The sequence below is a fragment of the Bos mutus genome, chromosome 7 (genome assembly GCF_027580195.1).
Source record: "Bos mutus isolate GX-2022 chromosome 7, NWIPB_WYAK_1.1, whole genome shotgun sequence".
NCBI classification, from domain to species: Eukaryota; Metazoa; Chordata; class Mammalia; order Artiodactyla; family Bovidae; genus Bos; species Bos mutus.
The window spans coordinates 80551091-80566478 of record NC_091623.1 but is presented as its reverse complement, the minus strand read 5'-3'; the positions used below and the strand labels follow the sequence as shown (position 1 = coordinate 80566478).

At 38.4% G+C, this 15388-nt stretch overlaps 1 protein-coding gene across 2 annotated transcripts in view; it reads right to left on the bottom strand.

Moving 5' to 3' along the window:
* Window positions 1-572: 572 nt before the first annotated feature.
* Window positions 573-15388, bottom strand: part of NLRP3 (NLR family pyrin domain containing 3) — a 48968-nt gene continuing 34152 nt past the window's right edge. For both annotated transcript variants that reach the window (XM_005891102.3, XM_070374202.1), the window contains 3 exons: window positions 5005-5175; window positions 4377-4547; window positions 573-1170 (listed from right to left, as the gene is read on the bottom strand). In XM_005891102.3, coding sequence (XP_005891164.2) covers window positions 1071-1170; window positions 4377-4547; window positions 5005-5175 — 442 coding nt within the window. In that variant the 3' untranslated portion in view covers window positions 573-1070. The remainder of the gene's footprint in view (window positions 1171-4376; window positions 4548-5004; window positions 5176-15388) is intronic.

Below are 15388 nucleotides of genomic sequence, written 5' to 3'. Positions count from 1 at the left end.
ACTTTCACTCTTTTCAGAAATCCAATGGCTACACTTTGACAAGCAAGGTCTAGATGACTCACTTGAAAAAGGAAGTAGTATTTCTATCTTGAACAATTCCATGTGGTTCGAGAGTTTCTCCATGTGTGGAAAAGTAATTAATCAATACATATTAATGAGTTAATGCTGTGTGAAGTGTGATAGATGAAATGCTCTTGTGATGAGATAAATCCAAGACAAATTCTTAAAACTGAAGGCAAAATGCATTTTCTACATAATACTTCTGTTTATGAATATAGGCTCCATCTACTCTAAAATTTTCCTTTGCATGATTTTCAACCTCCTGTCTTACCAGAACTGAAATTTCAACCATCAGAGTTAGAGGGATTTTTTTCCTCATTCATTACAATTGAATCATTTGGCAAAGAGATTTTTTTAATACATGAAGCAATTTAATTTATCTTTAGTAGTTTAGATAAATAAGTAAACGGCTTTCTAGGCACCCTCTCTTAAAACCAAGGAAAGGAAACAATTTAACTCAATAAATACAGTAAAGATTTTTTTCTATTTTCAAAACTTCCAACCAGCTATAATACAATAAAAATCAGTTATTTTATTAGAATATATAACAGTTAAAAATTAAAAATAAATAAGTTGCTGCCACAAAATTGCAGCATAATATATAGTTAACTCATTCTGTTATGGTCAGTTAAGAGAAAGATGGCAGGAAAGATGATATAGTCAAAGAAAAAAAGTGGGGAGAGGTACAAAGGAAAGGAGAGTTAGAGTAAAAAGAGAAAAAGAAAGAAAAAGTGTTTTCCTGAATGAGTTACATACATGAGGTCACCAAGAGGAACACATCCTCTGACTGAGCCACTGCGGTAAGAACTGTATCATTTGATGATTTTACTGCACTGGTGTCTTCAACCTAGGGGTAAAGGAGATTCTCACATTCACCAAGCAGAAGGACCATCAGCAAGTTTTCACTCTTCCTCACTGGACCAGAAGAATTGCAGAGAGGTGATCTTAATGCTGAAGGAGGAATGCTCACTACCACTTGTCCACACCTGAATGGCAGAGTGCTTCCACCACTACCGAGAAGGCTCAAAGACAATGGTTAATTCAGGCTTTTCTTCTTGAAGTGTTTCTAGGGCACGTTTTGTGTCATAGTTGAAATACATTTCACACAACCTATAAAAGCAAAAAGAGAGCCTTGGATTACACTCTTCAAATGAACACTTTGAGAGTTTTGGGCTTTAAAAATCTCGTCTCCTCTCTTAACCTCATACTTCTAAGCTTTCCAGTGCTACATATCATGCCTAATGTGATTTCTGTTACATTTTTAACCTTCATGTTTGGAAATGTTTAAAAGTGCAAATATAAAGAGAATAGTATAATTAATCCTGCCATCTAGCTTTGACAGTTAACAACTCATGGCCAGTCTTATTTCATCTATTACCCACCCAACTCCTCACATCAGTGGATTATTGTAAGCACAGCAGTTCAAGCATCTATAAATATATCAATGTGTGAAATGAAACAACTTTTAAAAGAGAATTACAATGCAATTATCATACCCATAAAGGTTAACAATAACTTTCACATATCAATATATGTCCAACCAGTGTTTCAATTTCCTCAATGGTCTGATAAAATTTTTATATTATGTTAATTTAATCAGGAGCCATATAAAGCCCACACATTGAGAATTCCCTGATGGTCCAGTGGTTAAGATTTGGTGCTTTCACTCCTGTGGTTTAGGTTCAATTCCTTGTCAGGGAAACAAGTTCCCATAAGTCACAGCCCACCCCTCCACTCTGCCAAAAAAACCCCACATATTGTAATTTCGTGGTACACCTATCAATGATATGAGTTCTTCCTCCATCTCTCTCTCTTTTTTTTTTTTAATCTCCCTTACAACTTAAGTAAGAAATTATGCCATTTGTCCTGTATCATTTCTAGTAATCTTGATTTGGGTATGTTACGGATGCTTTATGTTCCTTCAAAATTCATATGTTAAAGCCTTAACCCTCAATGTGATGTTATTTGGAAATGGAGCCTTCAGGATGTAATGAGGGTTACATGAGTTCATGGGGATGAGTCCTCAAGATGGGATTAGTGCCCTTATAAGAAAAGATACCATAGCATGTACTCTCTATCTCTGTCTCTGTCTGTCTGTCTTTCTCTCTGTGTACCACATAAGGGCACAACAAGCCCAGAGGAAAGCTCTCTGCTGCTGATGCTAAGTCACTTCAGTCGTGTCCAATTCTGTGTGACCCCATAGATGGCAGCCCACCAGGCTCCCCCGTCCCTGGGATTCTCCAGGCAAGAACACTGGAGTGGGTTGCCATTTTCTTCTCCAATGCGTGAAAGTGAAAAGTGAAAGTGAAGTCGCTCAGTCGTGTCTGACTCTTAGCGACCCCACGGACTGCAGCCTACCAGGCTCCTCCGTCCATGCGATTTTCCAGGCAAGAGTACTGGAGTGGGATGCCATTGCCTTCTCCAGAGGAAAGCTCTCACCAGAAACCAAATCAGCCAGCACCATGATCTTGGATGTTCCACCCTCCAGAACTATGAGAAATGAATGACTATGATTTGTTTAAGGCATATAGACTATTCTGTTTTGTTATGGCAGCCTAAGTTCACAAGGCAAGTTGACTGCATCCATGGATTCCCCAGTATGTGTTGAGCTTATCCCTCATCTCCAGAGTGTCCTAAAGATACAGATAATAAGTAAACAAGCAAATGATATAGCTTATATGATGGTGTTCAACACAGTGGAGGAAAATAAGCAGAGAAGAGGAAAGGCACTGCTGGGTTGCTATTTTCATTAGGATGGTTATAGTCAGACTCACAGAAAAGACCTCTGAGCAAAGAATTTAAGGATTCACAGGAATAAGACATGTGGACATCAAAGTGTAAGAAGTCCCAGGCAGAAGGAACAGCAAGTGTATAGTGTCAGAGGTGACACTGTTTTTTGAAACAGCAAAGAGAACAGTGTGAATGGAGAAGGAACTAGGGTTAGAAGATGACTGCAGAAATAGCAGGATTATGTGGGGCCTTAGACACTGCCATGAGTTTGTGGCTCTTGCTTTGTGAAACAAGCATGCTAGTAGGAGTGATATGCTCTGACTCACATTTTAGCTATACCCTCCATCTGCAGTGGTAGATGCAGAATAGCCTAGTAGAATGCCATCAGGACAGTCCAGACAAGAGGTGACAATGGCTTGAGCCAGAAAAGGACCTGTGAAGCTAGCTAAAAGTGGTCAATGAGTGGGCATGCTGTGAAAACAGAGCTAAAAGGACATGCCAATGGACTGGATATTCACATAAAGAAAAAGTGTCAAAGACAACACAAGGCTTTCTGTACCTGAACAGTTCAGACTGAGTTACCATTGACTGAGATGGGTGAGAAACGGATTTTACACAGAGGGGACAGCACAGGTTTGGGTTTGGACACGTCAAGTTTGGATGGCTTATTAGATATCCAAGCATAAAGGTGAGACAAGCATTTAGACATGGAATTCAGGGAGATATGAACTGGAGGGAGGGGTACAGCACATATGTGGTAAAACCAGAAGGCTAGATGATATTTAAAAAAAAAAAAAGCAGAAAGTATAGAGAAGAAAAATTAACTCAGATTGAGTTCTGGGTATTCAGCATGCAAAGGTCAAGATGAGGAAGAGAAACCAGAGGAGACTGAGCAGAAATAGCCAATGTAATAGGAGAAAATTCAGAGTAGAGTATGTCGTCCCTAAAACCAAGTGAAGGAAATGTCTTTCGTGAAGGATGTGATTACCAATGCTAGCAGAAGTTACGAAACTAATTAGGAAGCTCTTACTAGAGAGGTAATCAATGAGTGGCTTAGTGGTATCATTGATGATGGAAGGGAGCAGGTGGTCCCAACACCCTGAAGATAGGCCAAATTTTATGAATTTGTGATCTTGATGTTTCTGGAGCACTTTTCAATTAGAAATTCTCAGAAACAAGATGCACAACACCCTACTATGCAAGGACTTTTACAATAGATGGGTCTAATTTTACAAAGTACAATACCTTGTATAGAAATGTAATTCTATTTAGCTACTTTCTTTGCGAATTGTTTCTTTCAAGAATATGGATAGAAAGTCTTTTCACACCCAACTGAAATTTAGTTATTCCAAACATCTGGACGAAGTTGAATATGGAGTTCATGACTCACATACAGTATATAGTAAAAAAAAAAAAAAAATCTGCAATTGAACAAGGCTCAACCTTCAGACTGAGCAACTAAACTGAACTGAACTGAATAACCTTACCCAGAGTGCAAATGAAGCCATCCTGGATTTTGGAAACTGCAAAAAATTTTCTTTAGCACTGTGAGCCCTGCCATACAAATCTCTGCAGGGCACACTTACCTCAGGCTTTTCAGGAGGCAGCCCTGCTGTTTGAGCACTTCACAGAGAAGCATGACCCCCAGATCACCCAAGTCGTTGTTGCCTAGGCACAGCTTTCGCAGGCTCTGGTTAGAAGTTAGAAGTGTGGAAAGATCCCAGCAGCAGTGTGATGTGAGGCTGCAGTTGTCTAACCTGCAAGAAAGAAGGCGACTTTTTAAAAATGTCCCCTTAATTATCCTACACAGGTTTCCCAGATCTTAGCCTGTAATGTTTCAAATGTAGGAAAAGCTCAGGATTAACAAGCTTTGAACTGCTTTATGTGCCAAGAGTTATTCTCTCTTCTTTAAATGAGAATATTTTTTCCAATCTACTGGATTGTGCAGACCAAATTAGTAACAGCAGTTTGTGAAACAGTTCTTCCCAATTCTGTGCCTCCTCACAAATTTTCCTAAAACAAAAGTGCGTACCAACCCCAAGGAACTCTAGTATTCACCTTTACACTATCTAGAAGTACAGCTCCTCCCAGTACCATAATCCTGTAATAATCCAAACCCTAGGAAGACATATCGCTTCTCATCATTCTCCCAAACGATCCCATTCCCTGGGGCCACTATGCATTCCCATCACCATAATAAGCTAAGAGACTTACTCCAACACCTGAAGCTTGCAGTTGCGGTGCAAGAGTCCCTCACAGAGTAGCTTGACCCCCATGTCTCCAAGAGCATTGCCCTGTAGGTAAAGGTGGGTGAGATTCTGATTTGTACTGAGCACTGAGGATAGAGCTGGACAACAACCTGATGTAAGGCCAGAATTCACCAACCTGTGGAAGGAATAAGGAAAAGAAAATTCAATGTGGGATGGGGAGGATAAATCAGGAGCTTAGGATGAACATACACACACTACTATATATAAGATGATAACCAAAAGGACTATATAACACAAGGAATTCTACTCAATATTCTGTGACAACCTATATAAGAAAATAATCTAAAAAAGAATGAATATAGGTATATGTATAACTGAATCACTTCACTGTACACCTGAAGCTAACACATTGTAAATCAACTGTACTCCAATAAAAGTAAAATAAATTTAAAAAAAAAAAAAAAAGAATCCTCAATGCCCAACCTTTCTTGGACATCACACAGCTGTCTCAACACAGGAATGTCATCTTATCTGAAAAGTTTCATCCCTCAACTTACAGACCAGAAGCCAGCATCTTGAATATAATCTGTAAACAGTATGACTCCTTATCTCTGGCCTCATAAAAGATACAGATGATGTCTAAGCAGATGCTTTCCTGGGGTCAATAGAAGAGACAGAGCAAAAGCAAACTGATTCACATTACCTCCACATTTCTCCTTCTTCCTACATATATTCCCTCTGGCTATACATGTTCCTCACAACCACTTCTTCAAGAAAGACATCCCAGATTATCTCTTACTATTAATACTAATTCTCATTATTTTTATATTAACAGTGCAGAGACTACCTTATTTGATTTTTCTATCAACTGGGCAAGGGGGCAGTGTAGCTCTAACTGTAGAATATTTTTTTACAGATGAGAAAGCTGAAGCTCATCAAATCATGTTCCCCTTAAGGTCAAAGAGAAAGTATTTGGAAGAGAAGGAACCTATACTAACACCTTCTAGAATCATCCCCTGCTCCGTTGCCCCTTCTATCCACCTCATACTATGTTCTGCACTATAAAGGGCCTCTCAGAGTATAAAGCCTAGTTTTGCATTATACTCAGTAAAATTAAGACTGTTGATGTACGACTACTCTTGGGTCAAGTTGAGCATACACCATATATTTGTGAAATGTATACCATATGTTTGTGAAAAAGCATTTCACAAGCTGCTCAACTTTATAACTAGATAATATTATAATATAGCATTATCACCCAACAACAGCATGAGGGCTCTGAAATAGAGAGCTGTGTCACTTCTGAAAAGAAGCTCAGAGGGTGGTATAGTATACAGAAAGTCACAATGTGAGACCTTGAACAAAGCCTTTATTTAAGAGTATCTCATGCAGGCACATTCCTTTCTGCCAAAACCCTTAACCATGATATGTTTTTAAATTCTAAGGTGTCTTGGAATCAGGAAAAATAGAAGAAAGTCATTCAAATAGTATAGCATGAACAGATGACCAAAAGGAAACAGAAGTACTTACCCACCCACTGGTCTCCATCTTCATAGTTAAGGATGAATCACAACAAAAAGACTGAGCAAGCAAGACAATGAGGGAAATGAAGCCCGAGATGGGTGAGCAAAAGAAACTGAGTGGTTTATAGCAAGTTTTATCTCCAGCTAAGAAGAATTTTATCAGAGGATCTTTAGTGAACGTGCAGAAGGGTTTTTCAGGACTCCTGGCTGTTAGAATGAACGTTTGTAGTCCCTTACCCCCAAATTTCGTACGTTGAAATCTTAACTCCCAATGTGATGGTATTAGAATGTGGGGCCTTTGAGATGTGATTAGGTCCTGAGGGTGGAGTCCTCATCATGGGATTAGCACCCTTATAAAAGAGACCCCAGAGATTTGCTTTGCTCCTATTACAATGTGAAAAAACCAGAGTGGCTGTATGCAAGGCAGGAACAGAGTTCTTATCAGGAACCAGGTGATCTACAGGCCTAACCCTAACCCTAACCTTGGATTTCCAACCACCAGAACAGTGAGAAAGAAATATTTGTTGTTTGAGCCACCCAGGCTGTAGTATTTTTGTTATCACAGTCCAAATGGACTAAGATACTGGTAAAGATGAAGAACGCTCCAGAAGTCTAGAGATAGTCATCAAAAAGGAAAGGAAGAATATTTTGAAAGTTACAGAATAGTAATTTTTACCACTGTTTCCAAAAAAGGGTTGGAAGGTATTATACAACAAATGTCTGAGGAGAAGTACAATGAAGTGGCAGCAATTACCAGCAGATAGGGTGGTTTTGTTAAGAATAAGTCACATCAGGCTTACCAAAACCACTGAGATTGACTGAAGGGTACACAGAGCATATAGTGAAATGTTTAGAAAATCAAACCACCAAGCCCTACCAAACAATCTATTAGGTTTGAGGAATGTAACCAACATCCTATATCTTGGTTTCACCCAATCCATTCAACTCAGATCTACATTTACATTTACTGAACATAGATATTTCACCATGTATTATATGGTGATTGATTTTTTAAAAATTATTAATGATTTTGTGATTTATGTCACAAAAATGTCTCACAAAGAAAACTGAGGAAGAAGGTCTAACATCTACTGAGTATCTACTAAGTGCCTGGCTGTGTGATGATACATTTAAATAGGATTATTTCATTGAAGTATTACAAAACCAAGATGCAGGTGTTATTTTTAGCTTTATTTTTAAATAGAAAAACTGAGAATCAGAGAACTTAATTGAATAAGAAGGCGTTTTCTAGATGAATGGTGGGAATGGGAGAGTAAGGGTAACCCTTCAGGCAAAAGGAAAATGCTACACAAGGGTGAGGAAGGGCGAAAAACTAGCCAGATTCTTAGAATTAAAAATTAATTTAGTATGACTCAAAACAGAGTGAAGGGCCTGGTAGGCAAGAGGGAAGGAGCAGTGATCTAGGGCTGACTTCAAAGAAAAACTTCTGAAAGTTTTTTGAGCAAAAGTCCAATATTAACCAATATGCACTTTAGAAAATTCCCTGCAGTGTTATGTAAAAGAAAGATGAAAGGCAGAGGGGATTGAAAGTAAAAACAAAATAAAAATTATCCTCTGTTTACTTGTCAGCTGCCTGGAAAGTCCCACTATTCAACAACATGGAATAGACAGGGCAAGAAGAGGGCAAAGGAGAGGGATGAGAAATAAGTTACAAGAAATAAAGATTTGCAAATGCTTAGTATGCGATGCTTGTGTAACACTGTGGAGGGGGCACGGGCATTATATAGTCAGAAAGAAAGGTCTAAAGTTCAAAATAAGGAAATTTGACTGTTTCTAACAAAATATAAAATGCCTAAGTTTTGCCTTATTAATTCTACTTATAGGTTTCTGTCTCAAAAGAAATATGCTTACATAAAGTATATACAAATATGCATTTTTCAGAGTTATTTGTAACAGTAAAAAAGAAACTCATATAATAGTACATCATTCAATGAGCAGCAAACTACATTACTGTAATGAATACTACAGAGCATTACCAAAATCTGTAGATTTGTATATAGCAGCATGGCAATGTGTCCACAATAAATTAAAAAAGCAAATCATGGAAAAGTATCCACATACTGATTCCTGTTTGGACAGACATAGTGTTATGGGTTGAATCATGTCCCCCAAAATTTCATATGTTGAAGTCTTATCCCCTAGTACTTCAGAATGTGACCTTATTTAAAAATATGGTTATTGAAGGTGTAATTAGTTAAGATGAGGTAATTAAAGTAAGCTCTAGTCCAATAAGACTGATATTATTATAAAAGGGGGACATTCAAACACAGAGACAGACACACATCAGCACAGTTAGAATACCAAGTGCTGAAAAAACTAAGATTGAAGTAATGCACCTACAAGGAATGTCAAAGATTGACAGTAAACAATGAGAAACTGGAAGAGAAGTATGAAACAGATTCTTCCTCACAGCCATCAGAAAAAACCAACCCTGACAACACCTTGATCTTGGCCTTTTAGCTTCTGCTATTGAAATAAAATAAACTTTGGTTGGAACTATTTTAACAGCAGAATACACATTCATCTCAAGAGCACTTGAAATATTTTCTAGGATGGATCATATGTTAGGCCACAAAACAAATCTTAAAAAATTCAATAAGACTGAAATTATGCCAAGTATCTTCTCTGACCACAGTGGTACAAAACTAGAAATCAATAACAGGAGGGTAACTGAGGAAACTCAAATACATGAAAATTTAAACAACACTCTTCTGAACAACCAATGGGTCAAAGAAAAAATGTTACAGGAAATAAAAAATAGCTTGAGTTAGACAAAAATTAAAACACAATATACCAAAACTTATAGGATGCAGCAAAATCATTTCTGATAGGGAAGTTTCTAGGTATAAATGCACACATCAAGAAAATTGAGAGATCTTAATTAAGCAGCTGGACTACCCTGATGGCTCAGAGGTAAAAAATCTACCTGTCAATACAGGAAAAACAGGTTCAATCCCTGGGTCAGGAAGATCTCCTTGGAGAAGGAAATCCCAACCCACTCCAGTATTCTTGCTTGGGAAATCCCATGGACAGAGGAATTTGGCAGGCTATCGTCCATGGGTCCCAAAAGAGTCAGACACAACTTAGCTACTAAACAACAGCAACAATTAAACAACTAACTTTACACCTCAAGGAACTAGAAGAAGGGGAATAAAGTAAGCCCCAAAGTTAACAAAAGGAAGGAAATAAAAAAGATTATAGCAGAAATAAATAAAATAAAGAACAGGGAAATAATAGGAAAAATATTAGTCAATTAAGTAGGCCCTTAGACAATTTACAAACGTTTAGCTAGGGAAAAAAATAATAATAATAATAAAGAGAGAGAGAACCCAAATCAATAAAATTATAAAAAAGGTGAGACATTAAAACTGATACCACAGAAATACAAAAGATCATAAGAAGTGCTATAAACAACTATAACCACCTGGACAATCTACAAAATCTGAAAAATTCTTAGAAACATGCTAAATACCATTGACTCAGAAATAGAAAATCTAAACAGACTAATCACTAATAAAGAGAATGAAGTAGTACTCAAAAAAACTCACAACAAAGAAAAGCCCAGGACCAGATGACTTCACTGATGAGTTTTAGTAAACATTTAAAGAAAAATTAATGCCAATTCTTCTCAAATTCTTCCAAAAATTAAAGAAAAAGGAAAAATCACTAACTCATTTTATGAGGCCAGTTACCTTGATACCAAAAAGGACACTATAAGAAAAGAAAACTAGAGGCCAATCTCTTTGATGAATATAAATTCTCAACAAAACACTAGTAAATTAAATTCAGCAACACATTATTAGTATCATGCACCATAATCAAGTGGAATTTATCTTCAGATGCAAGGACTGCTCAACATATGCAAATCAATCAATGTGGTATATCACATTGCTGCTTCTGCTGCTAAGCCGCTTCAGTCTTCTGTGACTCTTTGCGTCCCTATGGACCATAGCCCTCCAGGTTCCTCTGTCTGTGGGATTCTTCAGGCAAGAATACTGGAGTGGATTGCCTTGCCCTCCTCCAGGAGATCTTCCCCACCCAGGGATTGAACCCATCTTCCCCACCCAGGGACTGAACCCATTTTCCCCACCCAGGGATTGAACCCACATCTCTTGGATTTCCTTGCACTGGCAGGCAGGTCTTTACCACTAGCACCACCTAGGAAGCCTGATGTATCACATTAATGAAATAAAATTTAAAAATTAAAACAGACTTATGGACATGGTAGAGGGGAGAAAGGAGGGGGTGGGGTGTACGGAGAGAGTAACATGGAAAACATACAATACATATGTAAAATAGATAGCCAACAGGAATTTGCTAGCCAATGGGAATTTGCTGTGTGACTCAGGGAACTCAAACTGGGGATCTGTAACAACCTAGAGGGTGTGATAGGGAGGGAGGTGGCAGAAAAGTTCAAGAGGGAGGGGTCATAGGTATACCTAATGCTGATTCAAAAAGTTTCATTCTTTTACATGTGAATATTCAATTTTCCTAGCACCAGTTATTGACAGACTGTCTCTTCTTCTTGAGTATTATTGGTTCTCTTGGCAAATGTTAGTTGAAAGTGTATATTAACTTATTTCTGGGCTCTATATTCTGTTCCAATTATTCACTTGTCTGTTTTTGTTGCCAGTGTCATACTGTTTAATTTCCCTAATTTTATACTATAGTTTGAAATGGAAGTGTAACACCTCTCACTTTGTTCTTTTTTCTCAGAATGAAAGTGTACATGAAAGTTGCTCACTCATGTCTGACTCCTTGTGACTCCATGGACTATACAGTCTATGGAATTCTCCAGTTCAGAATACTGGAGAGGGTAGCCATTCCCTTCTCCAGGGGATCAAAGTATATTATAAAATCATAGTAATCAAAACAGTATGGCAGTGGCATAAAAACAGACAATAGGTCAATGTAACAGGATCAAGACCCAAGAAATAAATCCATAAATATGCAGTCAACAGATATTTGACAAAGGAGCCAAGAATATTCAATGCTGAAGATAATCTCGTCAATAAATGGTGCTGGAGAAATAAGACATTCATAATAAAGGGAATGAAGCTAGATCCCTGTCACACACTACTCCCCAAAATCAACTCAAAATGGATTAAATACTTAAATGTAGGGGTGTCCCTGGACTCAGTGGTAAAGAATCCGCCTGCCAATGAAGGACACAATGTTTTGATCCCTGACCTAGGAAGATCCCACATAACATGGAGCAACTAAATCTGTGTGTCACAACTATTGAGCTTGTGCTCTAGAACCCAGGAGCCACAGCTAGGGAAGCCCACATGCCCTAGAACCCGAGCTCCACCACAAGAGAAACTACCACAGTGAGAGACCCATACACCACGACTAGAGAGTAGCCCCCACTCACAGCAACTGGAGAAAGCCCACACTCAGCAACAAAGATCCAGCACAGCCATAAATAAATAAAATTAAAAAAAAAAAAGATTGAGAGGGACACAGGAGGGAGTTTTTAAAAAAAAAAAAAAAAAGACTTAAATGTATGAAAGCATAGAACTCTTGAAAGAAAATATAGGAAACAAAACTCCTTGACGTGGAATTAGTGATCATTTTCTTTAATATGACACGTAAAGCATTAGCAACAAAATTTAAAATAAACAAATGGGACCACGTAAAACTAAAAGCTTTCACTTATCAAAAGAGACAATTAACAGTGAAAAGACAACTTATAGAATGGGAGGAAATATTTGCAAATCATGTATCTGATAAGAGGTTAATAGTTATATCCAAAATGTATAAAGAACTCATACAACTGAATAGACAAAAACAAAACAATCCAATTTAAATATGGGCAAAGGACCAGAATAGATATTTTCCCAAATATATTCAAATAGCCAATGGGTACATGCAAAGTCATCTGGAGAAGGGAATGGCAACCCACTCCAGTATTCTTGCCTAGAAAATTCCATGGACAGAGCAGCCTGGAGGGCTACAGTCTATGGGGCCCTAAAGAGTTGGACTGGAGGAGGAAATGGCAACCCACTCCAGTATTCTTGCCTGGAAAATTCCATGGACAGAGGAGCCTGGCAGGCTACAGTCTACAGGGTCGCAAGAGTCAGACATGACTGAGCGACTAAGCACACACATACAATGCAAAGTCATACTGAGATATGACTACTCACCAGGGATATGTAAATTAAACCACAATGAGATATTACCTCATGCCTGTCAAAATGACCATCATCAAATGTGTGTGTGTGTGTGTGTGTGAAGCCACTCCAGTCATGTCCGACCCTTTGTGACCCCATGGACTGTTGCCTGCCAGGCTCTTCTGTCCATGGAATTTTCCAAGCAAGAATACTGGAGTGAATTTCCATGCCCTCCTCCAGGCAATCTTCCACATCTCTTATGTGTCCTTCATTGGCAGGTGGGTTCTTTACCACTAATGCCACCTGGGAAGCCCATCATCAAAGATGAGTGATAACAAATGCGAGGATGAATGTGCAGAAAGGGAACTCTTGTACACTGTTGATGGGATTGTAAATTGGTATAGCCACTATAAAAAACAGTATGGAAGATCCTAAAAAACTTAAAAATAGGACTACCATATGATCCAGCAATTTTACTTCTGAGCATATATCCAAAGGAAATGAAACCACTATCTCTAAGGACTTGAAATTAGTATGTCAAAGAGATATGATAAAAGTATAGATATCTACAATGGAATACTCATCAGCCATAAAGAAGAAAAAATGATCACAATTTGCAACAATGTGGATGGATCTTGAGGCATCATGCTAAGTAAAATAAGTCAGACAGAGGAAGACAAATACTGTATGACCTCATTTAAAACAGAATATTTTAGAATTTAAAACAGAAACGGAAACAAAAAACTCAAACTAAATTCATAGAAAAAGAGATCAGATTTGTGATTACCAGAGGCAGGGGAATGCAGGAGGTGGGGAGGTGTAAGATAAATGAGTACTAGGGATATAATGTACACCCTGATGACTAAAGGCAACGTATCTGTATGGTATATTTCAAAGTTGCTAAGAGAGTGATTCTAAAACATTTTTGTAGCTGAGGTGATAGATATTATCTATGGTAATCATTTTGTAATATATGTATATCAAGTCATTATGCTACACATCTTAAACTTACAGTGCTGTGCATCAACTATATATCAAAAAAATTGAAAGAAAAAAAGTGAAAACAGAGACTTCCCTGACAGTCCAGTGGTTAAAACTCCACACTTCCCCTACAGGGGCTCGGGTTTGATCCCTGATTGGGGAACTAAGATCCCACATGCCATGCAGCACAGCCAAAAAAAACCAGTTTGTTAATTTTAAAAAGAGAATATAAAAAACGATGTCTGTTGTTTAAGTCACTCCCTTTGTCATACTTTGTTACAGTAGCCCTAGAAATCTAACACCCACAATATATTAAAATAGGTGGGTAGATGGTCAGATAAATGGATGGATAATTGCTCATTCATAACAAAATGTCTGGAAGTTTGCTCATCAGCCTGTTGCAAATAGTTCTCTCAGGAAGTGAGCTGAAAAGGAGCTTTCACTTCTTACTTCACATATCTTTATTATTTAATATTTTACACTAAGCATGTATTACTTTTGTAATTAAAAACTTTGCAAGCAGGACTTCCAGTTTCCAGACCAGCAAGTAGAAAGCTTAGAAGTTGCTGTTCCAGCCTAACAATAAGTTAAAAGCTGAATAAGTTGACAAATCAATTCTTCTTAAATCCACAAGAGAAATGTGGTCACAGCACAACCCACTGACCCTAAAATGACACAGAGGCAAATACAAAGAATCACAACTTCCTGGATCAGAAACCGATGAGCTTAAACCTCCATGGGAATCACTGGCCAGGTAGGAAAGCCTGGTGGCTCAGTCAGTAAAGAATCCGCTTGTAATGTGGGAAACCTGGGTTTGATTCCTGGCTCAAGAAGATCTCCTGAAGGGAATAGCTACCCACTCCAGTGTTCTTGTCTAGAGAATTCCATGGACAGAGGAGCCTGGCAGGCTAGTGCGCATGGACTCACAAAGAGTCAGATACAACTGAGCAACTAACACTTTCACTTTACTTCAAAGGCTAGTTGTGGACAAGTCTGAGAGATTAAAAACATTAGGAGGACCCAGTCATAGAGGGATCTACATACTTCTGGGAGTTTTACTTCCAGGGGTGCTCAACCAGGTTCTCACACTAAATATAAGAGAAAAATCCCTCTGTGCTTCCAGCTGGGGAAGGAGTAAAGAACTACTTTATTTTATTTTGCCTTGCTTTGTTCTACTTTGTTTTATTTTTTAGAGAATGCCCAGTTTATTATTGGAAGGGAGTAGGGGAGAAGGACATGCACATGAGAACCATTTGTGGCTCAGACCTGGGACTCTGGGGGTGGACAGAGTTGTTCAAGGGTCTCTAGTCCTGAGTGTCCTCCTGAGTTTGGTCTTGCAGGCAAGACACTATGGTTCCAAGAATAAAAAGAATGGAGGAGAGAAGCCAGGTGCCCAGCCATAACCGATACGTAGAGCTGAGTGACAGGCACTGAAGGGCTCGGGATGGACTAGAAGCAATACCCTTAAGACAAATTCCTCCAACTTATTTTTCCTTTTTGGCTATACCACGTGGCGTGTAGGATATTAGTTCCCCAACCAGCGATCACACCTGCACCCCCTGCAGTGGCAGCACAGTGTCTTAACCACTAGACAGTCAAAGAAGTCCCAGGAACCATTTATAAATACAAAAATACTTCAGAGATACTGTGAGTTCAGTTCCAGACTACCATAATAAAGGAAATATCTCAAAAAAGTGAGTCACATGAATTTTTTGGTTTCCCAATCAGGAAGATCCCCTGGAGGAGGAAA